General features: G+C 33.9%; 2 protein-coding genes across 2 annotated transcripts in view; both read right to left on the reverse strand.

Annotated features, from left to right (window-relative positions):
• The window catches only part of LOC129764146 (LIM and SH3 domain protein Lasp), a 148,705-nt gene that overhangs the window by 80,205 nt on the left and 50,425 nt on the right, over positions 1-18,075 (reverse strand). The window contains exon 2 of the mRNA XM_055762963.1: positions 5,686-5,780. Coding sequence (XP_055618938.1) covers positions 5,686-5,780 — 95 coding nt within the window. The remainder of the gene's footprint in view (positions 1-5,685; positions 5,781-18,075) is intronic.
• On the reverse strand, positions 12,034-12,743 carry LOC129764153 (serine protease inhibitor swm-1-like). Its single transcript, XM_055762977.1, has 2 exons — positions 12,604-12,743; positions 12,034-12,542 (listed from the first exon to the last, which is right to left on the reverse strand). Exons 1-2 carry the CDS (start codon positions 12,686-12,688, stop codon positions 12,124-12,126), a joined length of 504 nt encoding a protein of 167 aa, XP_055618952.1. The 5' UTR covers positions 12,689-12,743; the 3' UTR covers positions 12,034-12,123.

The raw sequence follows: 18,075 nt of genomic DNA on the forward strand, positions 1-18,075 counted from the left end.
GCATGAGCACAGCCGCCCCCTGAAGTAGTCGCCTAGATGTGGTCCCAGGGGGAATAAGGCAACGAGTAGAGGGCTTGGTTTTTGTGGGTGCGATCCCCACTCGACGTCTGGGTTAACCCTTCCCAGGTAAGGCTGGTAGAGCGTTCCTCACCTCTTTAAAAAAAAAAAAAAAAAAAACACACACATACACATACACATGCAGACTTATACACATACACATACACATACAGAAACACACATACACAGTTATAAATAATGGAGGATGTAGAAGGGTGAAGTATCAGCTGTTTTGCCGATTAGTGAAAGATGGTAATTTTAGTTTTTTCTGTACATACATATATTTATTTTGTTGGAATTGTATTTGTATTTGTGTAGGGAGCTTTCTAAATTGGTGTTGGTTATGCTGTTTGTTGTTGTTCAGTTGTTCACTCGCTTGTGTTTGACAGGTATAAAAATAGACAGTTTTACAAATTTTGCCTAAACATGAGTCCGAAAAGTGTGTATCGCGATACGAAAGGCTCAAGAATTGCGAGACCACACCGTGTATCCTTAAAGCGAAAATATTATCCAATAAACAGATATGGAGGAAGAATCGAGAATACAAGTCGATCGGCGAAGAAGCTAAAAGCACCAAAGTTGTCTGACATTGCTGTGAATGATTCTTTCGGGTATCGCATAATCAATTTTTTGACAGTTTTTTCTGTCGTTTCGAAAGTTACGAAATGTAAAAAATGTGATGGAAATGTAACATTTTCCGAGGAAAGTTGCCGCGGACTTGGATTTAAACTGGTGATCAACTGTCCGTCTTGTAAACCAACATATGTTTTTTCGAGTCCTTTAATCCGTGGAAAAGCATATGAAATCAACCGCCGAATCACCTTCGTATTTAAGTTACTGGGACTTGGCTATGCTGCGCTGGAAAAGTTTTGTGGACTAATGGATCTCCCAAAGCAAGTCGCGGAGAGCACGTACGACAATATCAGTTCCTACATTTTCAAAGCAGCAGAAGTTATCGGTGAAAGTTCTATGGAAAATGCAGTCGCTGATGAAACAAAAATGAGTGGAGGAAGCAGAGACATCACGGTTTCTGGAGACGGCACTTGGAAGAAACGTGGGTATTCTTCACTATTTGGAGTGTCGTCCTTGATTGGGTATAACAGTGGAAAAGTGGTTGATATAAATGTAAAATCATCGTACTGTAAAGAATGCGAGACCTGGAAGAAATTGATGGGAAGCCCGGAATACGATTCGTGGTTAGAAGATCACGCGAACCACTGCAGCAACAACCACGAGGGATCAGCTGGAAGAATGGAAGTTGACGCGATTCGGGAGATGTTTCTGCGCTCCGAGGAAAAGTACTCCGTTCGATATACTAATTACGTTGGTGATGGTGACAGCAAGACTTACAAGGGAATTGTCGACAGCAATCCGTATAAAGGCGTCAACATTGTAAAGAAGGAATGCATAGGACATGTACAGAAGCGAATGGGAACTCGACTGCGAAGTGTTAAAAAGAACAACAAAGGCCTGGGAGGAAGAGGAAAGCTGACCGATAAACTAATCAATGAATTGACAGTTTACTACGGTCTAGCAATTCGACGCAATTCTGACAGTAAAGAGGAGATGAAGAAGGCGATTTGGGCGACATTTCTTCACAAAGTTTCGAACAACAGGCATCCACAACATGACTTATGTGATAGTGCCTGGTGCTCATATCTGAAAGCAAACGAATTGAACACATTGAAGGATTATGATCACCACGAACCTTTGCCGAAAGATGTGCAGGACGCAATTCGACCAGTCTATGAGGACCTTTCGGCAGACAATTTATTGCAACGATGCGAAGGGGGGTTTACGCAGAACAATAATGAAAGCCTCAATTCAGTTATTTGGTCAATCGCTCCAAAATCCAAGCATAGTGGCAAACACACTGTTGACTTCGCTAGTTATACAGCAGTTAGTTTGTTTAACGATGGCTATATTTCTGTTTTGAAAATGATGAAATTAATGGGAATGCTGATTGGACCGAGCCGCCATGCGTTATATTTGCAACTGAACAAAAAAAGAATTTCCAAGGCAGAAGTGAAGAAATACGAGAGCAGTAAGATTGCTCGACAAATGATTGCTGCGGCCAGAAAAAGTGCTGCGGACAGCTTCCTGGAGGCCGAAGGCGAAGTGTATGGAGCCGGAATAGCTAACTAAAAGTTGATCATTTCTAAAAGTGTATTATTTTGTGTTACAAATACATTAATATTCCTCAAACATATGTTTTCCGTTTCTGATCCGCCATTTTTCATTCGCCATTTTGCCATTTTGTTTTTTTTTTCATAAATTTGTAACGGACAGGTATTCAGCTACTTAAAGAAAAAAAGAAACTCATTTCAATATAATCTACTTCATTTATTGCAACGCATTGCTGACCGAAAACTTGAAAAAAACTTTAAACGCGTTTTTCTCGAAACCATGTTTTTTCAACTGGTGGTATCGATATCTCAGGATCTACTCGACCGATTTGGCTGAAATTGGCATCTAAAAATGTAGAAATGAATTATCTAAAGTGTTACATAGCCGTTTTTTGATATTTCATTTTTTCGATTTTTTATGAATTTTTAAACAGCGATTTTTTATGAAAAATGACGTATTTTTAACAAAAATGGCCGCCATTTTGGAAATTTTTCGAATTTTAAAAAACCTCTATGTAACACTTTAGGTATTGTCCTAAGGATTCAAAATATTCATTGGAATTCGTTCTACGACCCCCCGTTTCTTCAGAACCGATACCACCAGTAAGGTATCTTTTTCAGACAACATCTACGCATCCAGCTCTAAACAGCGTAATAATCATTATTCGTGCACTCAAAAAATGGAAAAAACATCTTCAAATATACCTTCAACAATAACCAAAATACCCGAACACTTCACTTTATTCCTAACATCCGAAAAAAAATCACGAAGATTCATCATTTTTCGACCTTCCAGACAGGGGTCCCCCCTTAAAACTAACAACACGTGACTGCAAAATTACCATAGGACACCTTTTCGAAAGTGTGTCCCTTTATGAGACATAACGATTTGTAAAAAGTTGTTTATTACGTTGATTCTCATTCCTATTTCCTTAGAGTACTGGTGTTGTATAAGCGTCTGAACAAGGATTGGGCGATCTTGGATCGATGTTTAGAAGATAGATCAGCTCCTCTCCGATTCCCGATTTTTCGAATGGATTCTTCGTACACCAAATAATCGAGAAAATCGATCTTTTCTTTTCGATCTTTTCGTTTTTTTATAGTAGATTTTTATCGAAATTTGTTTTTCGGTGAGATTTTTAAGTTTTTTTTCTAACCTTCATGCTTAGAATAAAAAAAATGCCTTTGATGTTTAAGTAGTAACGCGAAATGATTATTTTATGTTTAACTCTTTTAATGGTAGAATTTTTTATCATTACATTGAATGCCCAAAAATCATATAAAAGAACAAGTTCGCTTTAAGTTGGTCGCGTCAGGATCTTGATTTACTTTACCAATAGAGAAAAAATCATGCAAAGATTGATTAACCCTTGATTCATAAACAAACGACTCTCATACTCACTCAAATAAAAGAACTCTTACAGTGCATGGCGCGGAAGAGATGCAAATACAGGCATCTCAAGACTTTCCTTTGTTCCTAACTAAGATAACCGTAGATTTTTATTAAGCATCCGTAATACTTAAATTAGGTAACCTCAAAGGTAGGGTGTATCAGTGACATATGTTTATGGACAATGTAACCGTAAATATAGTGTATGAATCAAGGGTTAAAAAAATACGACATTTATGTAGAATAAGTAAACAAATTGGAAAAAAAAGGCATTTGATTATTCAAAGATCGGTTCTTTGGTACCGATTTAATCAGTAAATCGATCTCTAAGCCATTTAGAAAATCGATCCGTCAAGATGGATCTTTTGCTAAAAATCAACTAATACTAGTCTGATTACTGGGTCGAAATTGAAATAATTTAAGTTACAGAAATCAAATATCTAGGCAAATAACCTTCAGGTCTCACATTGATGATGCCGTCAAAAAGATGGCGTCATATGTCATGCGATTATATTGTTTTGTATAAATTGAGATATCCTTCTTAAGAGTCATTCATAGGACACATTTTTGTAAAAGCTGCCATTTTTATTTGTATCGATTTGTAAACAAAGTGCACAAAAATGGTTCTCCGTTTTTATAAAAAAGTCTAGACTGATTTTACAAAAAAAAGCAGTGTTCAAGGAAGCCTAATTAGGTAATACCTCAGCATCCACAAAGTTTGAAATAATTCTGAGAAGGTACTCCAAGAAGTGTTGGCGTGGAATCCCTCAATATAGTCAGGTACTCATACAGTGGAACTCTGATAATCCTCGGAGTAGTATGGCTAGGCCACCGCGCATTACAAAAATCGTGGATAACGCGATAAAGGACTTAAAATGAGGTGCAAACACGAAATAAAGATATATCAGCATGAAAACTATGTTTTGTCAATACAGAAATTATTCAAATATCGTTTACACCAGTGGTCAGGTAACGTGAAAGACATGACCAAAACAAAAGAGCGAGTGCCTACCTCTAGTTGACATATTTCGGGAAGCTCTACAGAATTACTATTGAACTCGTATTCGCAGGGTTCTACTGTATATGCCACGAGGTTAATGAGTTCCTCCAATTTCCTACTCACTTACGACTCTATTCAATAAACTCCCATCTTAGCTTGGAATTATCCATCAAATTAACAACTATGTCTTTCAATCAACTATTAACACCCTCGCAGTGTGTGCACTGTTTCATCAAACCCAAAATAGACCTATGGGGTCAGCCCGCATGAAAATTTATAGCACAACCAACCAGTGATTATTGTCGCAGCTGTCGTTAGCGTTAAATGAGGGGATTTTGTACACATCACCAAAGGCAAATCAGACGTTCGACGCGCATTCAAATGCAACTCTTCTATGTTTATATCGACGGCAGGAGTTGCGAACAAAGCACGTAAAACAGCTGATTTAGGAAAGCCGATAGTCGATGAGGTAATCCGGCGAAGTGGAATGCGGAACGAAGTTGATTCTAGCAAGCCATTCACATTGACGCGACCGCCATCATCCGCCGCCATCAATAGTAACAAAAAAAAAAGAAGTTAACCGCATGAAATACCGAGATCCAGGTGGAGGTCGTGACTCATTCTATCGCGTTTGTCAAAAAAAAACAACAACAACGAAGCAAGACTATTATATGCAAATGTGTGAATCCGTCGTTGAAGCTCCTAGGTTAGCACTTTAAAATAAAACTCGAAATCGGAACCGCGAACTTGTTAACTTCAGCTACTTGCTCACCCAAGAGTGGAATAATTCGCCCAACTGACCTTGAGATTCGTTTTCATGGCTACACCACCATCACTACGACGGCGATTGAACCGAAATCCCAAACGAAAGCAAGTTTCAATTAGCACGAAGTTTGTTATTATTTATTTTTTCATGGTTTCACTAAGTGTGCGCAACATATAAAAACGATGAAATATCAACAAAAAAATTGCTCGAGCAAATGTTAGTAAATAAAACAGTATCGACCCACGGACGGTCTGCAAGCAACTGCACAAAACAACTGCGGTCTTGCATTATCAAACGATAAGTTGAGTGTCGTGTTAATACTGATAGATGTTTTCGAAATACTCACGCTTCGCAGTATGGAAGTTTGTTAAATCCTTTGTATGTTTTCATATTCAGAGTCATTCCACACTCGTGACATCTGAAGCAGGTTTTATGCCACGTCTGTAAATAAACGAAGGAAAAAAAAATTAGCGTAAACATAATTGTATAGAATGAACGACGAATGAATTTACACATCGATTAAAATATCCGAATCAGCTTAGTGAAGCACATCAAAATGTTTGAATTTGTAACGATTAGACTGTCATGGCAATGATAATCGATGTTTGCTTTTGACCGGTAATGATTTGAAAGTTGTCGGTGATTATTGGTACCACGGTTCAACCAATACATAGCGCTTACAGATTCGTGTTTTTGATCCGGCAGAAGAGTTAAATAAACAGGATTGAAAAACATCAAGTCAAGTGTCAAAGTATTATTTTTAAACAGTAGCACTGATAATGTCCTAATCTACATATATGTGTATTAGAGTGCCAATGAATGTATGGGAAAAAATGACCCTCGAATTTTCAAAGCGAACTTGATTAAAAATGTTGATTCCCACGAAAAACTACCCTGTGCAAAATATCAGCTCAATCATTTACTAGTGTCGCACAGCGGTCAATGTTTGAGTTTTTTAAAAACCGAAAAATCACCCAAGCGGGGAGTAAAGGAAATCGGGGTTTTCAAAAAAAAAATTGATGACAAATGTCTTAGAATTGCATGAAACGTCGAGATTTACCGTTAACTCGAAAAAAAATTGTTGTCTAAAATTGAGTTTTCGGCACTTTTTATTCGAGATAACAGTAAATCTCGACGTTTCTTGCGATTTTAAGACATTTGGCATCCTTTTTTTTTAAAAACCCCGAATTCCTTTACTCCTTGGGTGATTTTTCGATTTTCAAAAAAACAAAATTTTGGCCGCTGTGCGACACTAGTAAATAAAGTCCGATTGAGCTGATATTTTGCATAGGGTAGTTTTTCGTGGGAATCAACATTTTTAATCAAGTTCGCTTTGAAAATTCGAGATGGCCATTTTCATTGGCACTCTAATGTGTATTACATATTAGTAGTCATGCTCGACAAATATCTAAGGTAAATGATTTTGGATTGTCCAGTCGAAAATATAATCATGGTTTTCTTTTTTGAATGCGTTCTAAAGGATTATGAAATCCACCCTCTTTTGGTGTCAATGCGCCCCTCATTTGAGCTAACTTTTAATCAATCACCAGATGATTATTGGGCACGTATTCAGACATTGCACACCATTTGTATCAGATTTACATAGCTAAACCATGTAATTAACGCATTTCGATGACTTCAGTTCTGATCATGAGTTGTCCGATTCACTAATGTTGTTTTGTCCACATGTTTTTATGGCAACCGCTTGGCGCGCTGCAGTTTGTTTATTGTGTCCTTTTGAGGTGAACACTTTTAAAAATGCCAAAGAAAAGGCAATATTCTGAAGAAAGCTTAAATTATGAATGGATCTATATGATGACAGTAAACTCAAGCAATAAAAAATGCAACATTCACTTGGAAATTCGAATTTTTTCATTCAAAAATGGTGATTTCTAAAACCGGACAAACCATGATCAGAGGTGGACAAACCATGATCATAATTTCTCTTTGAGGAAAATCTTTGAGAAACATAAAAATTTGAATAATATCAACGCCTTATGGTAGCCTGTTTTTTTTCTATTCATACAAATTACTTACCAATTTAAAAACTTTGGTAAAGTGAGTAAAATTCAGTAAATATCAGTTCTGGTTCTCAGATTTCCGTGAAAAATTGTAGTTTTGTTCCTTATCGAAAAATATTAAACCGTATTTTTTATTTTTTTCATTAGGGCACCCTCTTCCATTTTAGGGTCATATAAAATTCATTACTTTTGAACTACTGGACCGATTCAGATGATCGACATATCATATTAAAGATAATAAATTATAAAAATTTTGGAATTTTTTGGGAAAATATTGCACTTGCAAATTGGATTTTATTTTCGTAATTATTGATTGTAATTGTTTTTATAGTTTACATGGCTTCGGACTAGAGAGCGCTATATATTTTTATATTTTTTTTCTTGAACCTCGAAATCTGTTTTTTACGAATCATATTTTTTAATGTTGGCATGCTTAAACATAGAGAGCGGTATATTTTTTTATATTTTTTCTTGAAAGCTTTTAGAAAGTTTTTTCACATAACATACCCAAAAATCGGCGATGTGACTTTTATGGCTTTCAGTTATGATGTTTTAAAGTTAACTTATTTTCAGTCTTCGTTCAATATTCCTATGCGACTAGAATCCAATTTTATAGCACATGTATTTTTTTTTTCAAGAAGACTAGGTCATTGGCTTCATTGTGATATATCGATTATCTGAATCGGTTCAGTGGTTCAAAAGTTATAATTTTTTGGAAAATGTCGTTTTTTGAAAAAAGAGAAAAAAGATTTTTCGGTACCACCCTAAAATACGGTTTAAATTTTTTCGATAACGATGGCTGTGTATTGGTAGTAGAAAAAAAGTGAAAGTAGAAGTTTCATCCATCACATCACAGATTTTTTTTTTTTTTTTTGAAAAGGGGTGTTTACCTAGATATTTACTGAATTTTACTCACTTAACTGAATTTTTTCAATTCTTTGAGAAGGGTCATTTTTGGAAAAGGAGGAAAACTGATTTCTCGTACCATCGGATAACTTTGAAAAATCATAGATCTAAAACAGAAAAAGACATCTCTGATTTTTTGATATGTTATTCAAAAAAAAACTTAGGTTTCAAGAAAAAATATTTAAAAAATATAGCCCGCTCTAGTCCGAAGCCATACTAACTATAAAAAACAAATACGATCAACGATGACGAAAGTAAAATCCAAATCTTCTACAGATGTAATATTTTTTCAGAAAAGACTATCTGATTGGCTTTAATTTGATATGTCTATCATCTAAATCGGTTCAGTTATTAAAATAGAAATGAACACCCTTATGAGAAATTAAAAACAAAAAAATACCGGTCTAATGTTTTGCGACAAGGAAATAAACTACCACTTTTCACGAAAATCTGAGAACCACTATGTCGGATTGGCATCGAATGGCTATCTATCTGAATCCGGTTCAATAATGGGGAGTTGAAGACTTAAATCTTCCTTCATTTTCAAATTGTTTCTTTGTTTTGTCAGAACTTGTTCAAGCTTTTTTACTTGCCGAATTTTCTGTCTTGTACAAACTTGTGCACGCAGTTTTTGAAAATTACAGCAATCATATTTTGTACAGAAGTATTTATCATTCTTATAAAAAAAAGAATATTTTATAACTTATACAGTTTCTTGAATGTTTCAAATAAAAATTGAATTATTAGGGGTAATAGGGGTCGATTATCAGACCTCGTCGACCCCTAAAATCAGTTTTCGTTTTTGTCGACCCCTGTGAAACCAATATCGACCCCAAGGGGTCGGTATCGACCACTTTGAGAAACCCTGCCCTATAGCTTTCAGAAAAATCATATTGAACTGATAAAACCTTGAAACATTAATACGAAGGAAAAAATGCAATAAAGCGAAAATTGTAATTCCATGCCAACTCGACTGGCCGTTGACAGCAACATCTCGGATAGCAGTGAAACGTTGTGGGTGTAACCACATGGGTCTTTTAAGCCACTTTTGCATACTTGAATATTCAAACAAAATTAGACTACTTTTCGAAAAGGACAAAAAACTTTTTTTAGTTTTTTATAAAAAAATATGATTCAAAAGCTATAATATTTTGTCAAAGAATGAAATTTAGGAAATTGTTGAAATTTTCATAAAAAAATACGAGATTAAACAAAAATTGATGGAAAAATATTCAAAAATTAAAATTCATTTTTCTCAAAAACGTATTTTTTATATTCCAAAAAAAATATGAATTAAGTTTGTTTGAAGCCAATATAGCGGTGTAGTGTGTTTGACGAAGTTTTAGATCTTATGAACTTTCGTCGAAGACGTCAACTTGCTATGTTTAATAGTTTCTGGAATATAAGGCATTTTGGTATGAAGACTCTTGGAAAAATAATGTTTTACTCGTAACTTTTTTGTGTGTAAATTGTACATGTAGATCGCATTAATTTATATATATATAAAAATGTTACGAACTAAACATTGAGAGTAATTTGTCATAGGAAAACATAAAGGTTGTTGTTCGAAAAACTTTTTCCCTGTAAAAGTGTACATCTTCCGATGTATGGAGCGAAATTTTGTTCTCGAGAAAAATCAATTTAATTTTCCAAATTTTTTTTTGTCACCCATTTTTTTTCAAAAATATGTTTGATATTTTTAATGAAAACATAAATAACATTTGATTCTTTGGCTAAAATTTTGTTGGTCCGATAGATTTTTTGAGTTTTTTTTTGAAATTTTGAGTTGTTTTTCAACTTTTTTTTCGAAAACTCTTAATTTCAAAACTATAAGATCTATAAAATGTTGGTTCAAGAATGAAATGTAGGAAATTATTTAGGTTCTCATTTTTTTAATTTATAACATCAAACAAGTTTTTTTTAAATATCATTGAAAAAAATATATTTTTCTCGAAAACGTGTTTTTAAAATTATGAAAAAAAATATAGGTCGGACTCGATTATATGTGATTCAATTACATACAATTTTGGACTCGATTATATACAGTTTGGAAAAATATATATTTTTTTATATTTCAAATATGGCTTATTACAAGAAGAAATGTAACCTTTTAACGTTAAGGTGAAGTTAAAATGGCTATAACATGCACAGTGGGGTAAAAATCGTGATTTTTGAACATTTTACTTTCATTTTTCATCTTCACCAGGAATTATATATATCGATATTGCAGCCCAAGAAGTTGGGTGTCAAAGAACAAATTGTAGAGCGGTTAAAGAACTTCAATTTAATTGATAGAAACAATCTAGTTTAATATATTTTTTTAGGATAAAATTTATAATAACACATAAAAAATTATTAGCTTTTAAGTTTTTCACTCCCAAAATGTTATTAAAATCCACTAATTTAGTATATCCTACTATATCCTGTACTAAATTTTCTCATCTTTTAAATGATAGCATCAGAATCGTCTTCCGTAGCGTACTTTTTAATGTAGAGCCAGTTTGAGGCAACAGACTCCGAAACAAAAAAAAAGTTCTATAACTCTAACATTGTTGCAATTCCAACATATGCGTAGGAGGATTTTTTTCATCAAATATGATCGACTGTCACTTCGTGAGATAATCTGGATATGTTTATTTTTTTCATGTGAGAAAGGTGTTTTCTGACTTTAAGCGGATGAATCAAAAATCAAATTCCTCTTTTATTTACAAAAAACCAAAAATACATGCAAAAAAAAAACAAATAAAATAAAAAAAATTTTGACTCGATTATATACAGTGAAAAGAAATCAAAAACTGTATATAATCGAGTCCGCGCTGTATATAAATAGCCCTTACAATTTCCAACAAGTCTTTCTTACATCGAAAGATGGGCACCTTTACAGGGAAAAAGTTTTTCTGACAACAACATGTTTTCATATGTTTTTTAGAATCTAAAAGAAATACGTTTTCGATAAAAATTTGTTTCATTTTTAATTTTTTTTCCAGCGAAATCCAAAAAAAAAATTTGAGCACTTTCCTATATTTCATCTTTTGACCAGAATTTCATAGGTATCATAGTTTTTAAGTCATAAATTATTGTAAAAAAATTGGGAAAAATTTGTTGGCTCTTTTCAAAAAGTAGTTTATTTCTTTTCTGAAAATTTCTAGTATGCAAAGCTGCTTAAGCGACTAATGTCAGTAACTAAGAGCAGAGAAAATGCCTCCTATTTGAAGCTGCGTTCATTAACGAAGTAATCATCGAAATAACCCTAATTGATATTTTTTATCACTTTCGTTTATATGATTCAAGTTCATTAGCATTCTCAGCTGTGACCGAGCCGAATCAAATCGTGTACCTGTTTATCTTATCTATACATTTGATGAATTACACCTATCGTCTTTGCCACGTGGAAAAGATTCTTCTGTTCAGGTGTTAGGTACGGTCCACAGCGGAACAGTTGATATAAGGGTTCCATTGTTGTGATACTAATAGAAAAAAAACGGTCCGATGATCCTTGTTGCAAACAGCAGAGCGTATAGTGTCGGAAAGAGTTCGGAGAGCTGAGCATTGACATAAAAACTAGTCGCTTCACGAGCAGAGACATGACATAGTCGCTTTGCTATGTGACAACTCATGACCACATGTCGTGAAGCCACTGAAAACGTACTTCGAAATGCTTAATTTACCGTATTTACAATATTGTGTCTACTTATTCCGATCATAAAACCATTCTTATGAAGTTGTAAAAATATGAGTTGAGCGATTATATAAATAAAACATGCCAAAACATTTTACACCCATATATTTCATTGCCTTTTTAAAGAGGACAAAACAAGGAACGTAAAGATTATTATTAAACTTCACGAGCCATTTACCTATGAGCCTCGAGTCGCCTTAGGACAGGCTGATCTGGGAACGCAATTCTGGCCGAGTTTTACGAAGCCCTCGTTGCAGACACATGTTGGTGATCCAGTGCAAGCAGCAATACAGCGAATGGTGGAGCAATCATTGGTGCACGTTGGCTGGCAGCACGGCGTACACATGTTGTACCGCGAATTCGCCGGGCAGGGTGGCGCAGCGAGTAGGGACGTTAGCACGGGCGGAGAGAGGGTTTGTGCCACCGGGCATTTGATTTTGGGGATACAAACTTTGCTGTGGCGTACCTGACCGGGCGGGCAAACGCATGCCGGATAGAGGCGTGTCGATGAAGCGCGTACATTGGTGCAGTTGGTGAAACAGGTTGGTTCGCAAAGAGTTTTCAAAACGGTGTAAACTTCGTTTGTTGGGCAAGATACTATAGGAAGAGAGGGCTTGAATCACCACTCTGATTCTGAATGTATAATTTTAAAACTTACGTAGTGGAGTATCTCCATGTGCAAAGCTGCAACCCATCAGGATAAGAAGAGAGCCCACACAGATATACAACACAACTTGTTTCATCGTGGCTTTGGTTTGCTACTGGTCAAGATGCTTGGCGGTCGGACGATCTTTATACGCTATCGACTTAGGGGAGTCACATTTCAATGCCATTAGTAATCATGAGTTTTTCGTGAGGGGATCATAACAAAAATTTGCACGTGATAATTGATCGCAGGAATCGAACGACGAAATATGAATTCAATCACGTATCCGTTTGTAGATACAAAGTAATTTGAGTTCAGCCAGAACTCTGCTATAAATGAGAATAATATTGTTTTCTCGTGGCAATAATCCCCCTAATATGATTTTTAGTATTTTTCTTGTTACGACACGTGTGGCAGGATGTGCGACTAAGATTTCGTTCTTCTCAGGAGGTGGCTTGCATTCCAGTATACCAACGCTATCATCACATATTTATGATGAATGTTTTGGTTCGATTTCTGTGTTCGTTGGGACACTTTCTCAAATAAATATATATATTTTGATTTGCGCTGGTTCAAGCATATCTTTGAACTTGCAACTAAGAATATGCTCTGAACTAGTCATTTAGTATAGGAATCTCAACTGACAATACCTACATCGTGTTCAATATTTTCACATACATATTCAAACTTCGATTATTCTTATTCTTAAGGTTCAAATTTTATTGGTTATTGTTATGAATGAAAGGTAATATTATGTTGTTCATTCACAGTATACGTTTCGAAACAACACCGCCTTCTTCGAAGTTTCCGAATCTCTATGAACTTTACGTTTCTCAAAAGCTCGGCATCCCAGGCCAAGCTTGTGAACATTGTGCGTTGTCGATTTCGAAATATTGAAATCAGTGAACATTTTACGTACAGAAAATCATATGAAAAAAGCACTCGGGTTCAATCATTCCAAAAACTTTTTATCACCACAGCACAAAGCGCTCTCCGTCGTTGTTAAACAATGGACACTGAACAAGAATGAATCGAACAGATCCGTCACTTATACAAGAATAATGTATGCGTTGCTGCTTCACCAATATAGTGAGGTAAGAAAGTGTATGAGAATGTATTGGACACTATGCATAAAATGACACAATTACTACGTATGGAAGGTGTAGTTCCGTAGAAATAGAAGTTGTAGTAGAAATTGAATAAAAAGAACAAAAAAGAAACAAAACAAATAAATCACAAACTGATACACTGAACTTTTTGAATATCGAAGTAGTTTATCAGTATCTCTTAAAAAAAATTACATTTCCAATGCACTCCTACGCAGAACGGCAACAGGAAACTGTACCAGTTGTGTGGTGGCGGCCGAGGCAATAGCAACTGCTATGGGACCAATTTTCAACATCATATTTAAACCGAAGAACACAGGTTTCATCGCTGGAAAGTGTCATCAAAATGGCCACAACACTCCTAAGTTCATACAAGCTCTCCTATGACAAAAAAATATAAAAATAAATTACCTTTTTTATTATTCCAAATACTGCCTAAGAATACATCGAACTTTTTAAAATAAGTTTTTAGTCATTTTTTGATAGCCCTGAGAAAAGCCTTGGTTTTATGGAAGCAGCTAAAGATGGTTGGGACATGATTCTCGCGAGAACAATACACAAGCTGGCCATATGTTGAAGTTTGTATCTTTATTCTCAATGCTCGTGATGCATCTCTTCTTCTAAACACACACATTGTAGCCACAGGTGATTCTATTTTTACTACCACCATATACAACGCATCAAATTAAAGGTGCATGGATGTGACTAATCATACACAAACACTATTCACCAGACGCCAAGACAGTATGACAGTATCACATTAGTACCCCGCCGTCTGTATGTACACAAACTGGCAGGAGAAACACACAGGAGTGCAGAGTGGGGTGACTTCATACAAAGGCTGGTCAAGTAAAGAAAGTGTCGTTAAATGCGAACAAATGGTGTAAATAAATATATAAATTTCGGTATGCTGAACACGTATCAGGCGTCCATTTTTTATTTGGAACCGTCCGTAAAGCACGTGATTCATTTTTTTAGATTTCATGGCACCACCGTAGTATTTTTACATACATTTTTATATAATTACATGATCTTTAACTACAAGCAACCTCATTGGGTGTCCTCCACATTGAATAAGATCACGTAATTTATTGACGACCCATCAAATCGAACAAATTTGGCAATAAATAATATAATAATAATCTTCTTCATAATTGTCATCAGATTCATCATCATCATTTCCTGATTCAACAATAGTTTCCTGCAAAAGAAATATTACTTCATCTGGAAGTTTTTTACAATTACTTTTTCCCTTTTCAAAATAAGTGTTCACTATTGGATCTGTGGAGATAAGAAGACGATTGACTATACCGTAATAAGTATTTTCTCGACTATTTTTACGAGGGAAATTTTGAATTCATCATGCTTATCAGCAAGAAAATTCTCTTTCGCTGCTATTTTCATTTCGTCTAGTGTTTTTCGAGGCTTAATTGTTTCTTAGATATGTTTTCCTTCTGATCCGGTTTCTTTGGTCAAAAGAAGACATTAAAATACATGTATCAAACCATGAGTGTGCTCTACTTCAGGTTCCAAACGAGTACGAAGTGAAAGCATCCTGCAAACGGGCTATTGTTAGCCAGAATTCACTACTACTTAATTTGCTAGGATTTGGCATTTCAATCAGTTTGTGTGATAGCGTATTTCTTGTTCAACAATTGGGAAATACAGAACGTTTTCAATATATTTTGTTTTATTAATTTTGTGATGTTTCGCCCAAATTTATATTTTATTCTCTACAGATAAGTATGATACGAAAATTATCAATGGATTTTCATGGTTTTGATTTATATCAACCCTAGATAAAATTCCAATATTCAAAATATAGTAAAAAAAAATTATATCGCTTCTCTCACTGAAACGACAATTTGCGCAGTTTTGCGCTACATCAAACAGTGTTCACTTGAAAGGTTATGTTTTTACCTAAATTTTGCATGTAATCATAACCCTGGCAAACTGCGGCAACAAAACTTTTGAGCTGGTTTTCCACAAAAAATCACTTTTTTTCATTGATTGTTTTTGTCTACTATGATCAAATTTTACAACATGTAATGAAAGATATTTGTTTTGCATAGTTTTTCGAATAACTTATCTTTGACACCGGATAAATCCAAGCCATCATCGAAGCTGCAGAACGTTTCAAAGTAATGTACATTTTTCCAAAAAAATGTCAAAAAACGTCAGTATTATGCCAATATTTGAAAAGTAATAAAAAATTTAGATTTCATGATATAGTGCTAAAATTTGGAATTCAAGCACTTGAATATTATAGACGAATTTCATGCCAACTTGTCTTAGAAGTTGCCAGCACCATCTCTAATAGCAGTGAAACGTTGTGGGTGTAAAGACATGGGTCATTTAAGCAACTTTGCATACTTGAAATATTCGAAAAAGAATTACACTACTTTTTAGAAAAAGCCATTTTTTTCTTAATTTTTTACAAAGATTTATAACTTAAAAACTATGATACCTACAAAATTCTTGTCAAAGGATGAAATGTAAAATACCAATACCAAAAATTTTTTGGAAAAAAATTTCGCTAACAAAAAAGTTATTTAAAAAATTAAAATTCATTTTTCTCAAAAACGTTTTTTTTTAAATTCCCAAAAATATATATATATGAATAACCCTTACAATTTCCAACAAGTTGTCCATACATCGACAAAGTATTCGACAAAGTTTTAGATCTTGTTAAAAATATAAACTTTTGTCGAAGACATCAACCTGCTATCTTTTGAAGTTTTTGGAATATGAGTAATTTTTGTATGAAGACTCCTGAAAAAAATAATGTATTGCTCGTAACATTTTTGTGTGTAAATTCTCACCATTGTCATGTTCTTGACATGTTTCTAAATAGAGAAAAGTTAGCAGAGCATTTAAAATGCGATAATTTATACATAAAAATGTAACGAATTGAACAATAATAGTATTTTTTTAAAGAAATACATGAAAAAGTTGCTTGAAAAACTTTTTCCATGTAAATTTGCCCATCGTCCGTTGTATGGAAAACTTATTGTAAATTTTAAGGGCTATTTATATATATTCTTTTAGAATTTTAAAAGCTTATGTTTTCGAGAAAAATAAGTTTTAATTTTCGAAATATTTTTTTTCAATTAAATTTTTTCCCAAAAAAATCTTCGGTAATTTTTAATGAAAACCAACAAATTTTTTTTCCTACATTCCATCTTTTGACTAAAATTTTGTAGGCATGATAGATTTTTTTGTAGATTTCTTTTTAAATTTTAAGTTTTTTCAACTTTTTTTCGAAAAAGCTTAATTTAAAAACTATAAGGTCTACAAAAAGTTGGTCAGAGAATGAAATGTAGGAAAATACTGAGGTTTTCATTAAAAACTATCAAAGAATTTTTTAGAGAAAATTTCATAGAAAAAAAAAATTGGAAATTAAAATTCATTTTTATCGAATATTTTTTCGAGAAAAAACAATCAGAATAAATAGATATAAATAGCCCTTAAAATTTCCAACATGTTTTCCATGCATCGAACGATGGGCATATTTACATGGAAAAAGTTTTTCGAACAACAACTTTTTCATGTTTTTCTTTGAGAAAATGCTATTAATGTTCTATTCGTTACATTTTTATGTATAAATTATCGCAATTTACATGATCTGCTAACTTTTCTCTATTTATAAACATGCCAAGAACATGTCAAACGTGAGAATTTACACACTAAAATGTTACGAGCAAAACATTATTTTTTTCATGAGTACTTATAAAAATACTTATATTCCAAAAACTATAACAGATAGAATGTTGACGTCTTCGACAAAAGTTCATATTTTAATAAGATCTAAAGCTTTGTCGAATACACTATATCGCTATCTTGACTTCAAACAAAATTAGGATTGGTTGTATTTTTTTCAAAGAAAGCATGAAAAAGTTGTTCGAAAAACTTTTCCCTGTAAAAGCGCCCATCTTCCGATGTATGGAAGACTTGTTGGAAATTTTAGGGGCTAATCATATGTGTATATTTTTGAGAATTTAAAAAAAATACGTTTTTGAGAAAAATGAATTTTAATGTTTAAAATAACTTTTTTGTCAGCGAAATTTTGTTCCAAAATTTTTTTTTGTATTTTTTGTGAAAATTTAAACACTTTCCTACATTTCATCCTTTGAAATGAATTTTGTAGGTGTGATAGTTTTTATGTTAGAAATTTTTGTAAAAAATTAAGAAAAAAATTGGCTTTTTCCTAAAAGCAGTCTAATTATTTTTCGAATATTTCAAGTATGAAAAGTTGCTTAAATGACCAACATCTTTACACCCACAACGTTTCACTGCTATCTGAAATGGTGCTGCCAAGAGCCAGTCGAGTTGGCATGAAATTCGTCTATAGAAAGAAAGTAAAAATATTACCTAACAG

Source organism: Toxorhynchites rutilus, chromosome 2, assembly GCF_029784135.1.
Source record: "Toxorhynchites rutilus septentrionalis strain SRP chromosome 2, ASM2978413v1, whole genome shotgun sequence".
Classification (NCBI taxonomy): domain Eukaryota; kingdom Metazoa; phylum Arthropoda; class Insecta; order Diptera; family Culicidae; genus Toxorhynchites; species Toxorhynchites rutilus.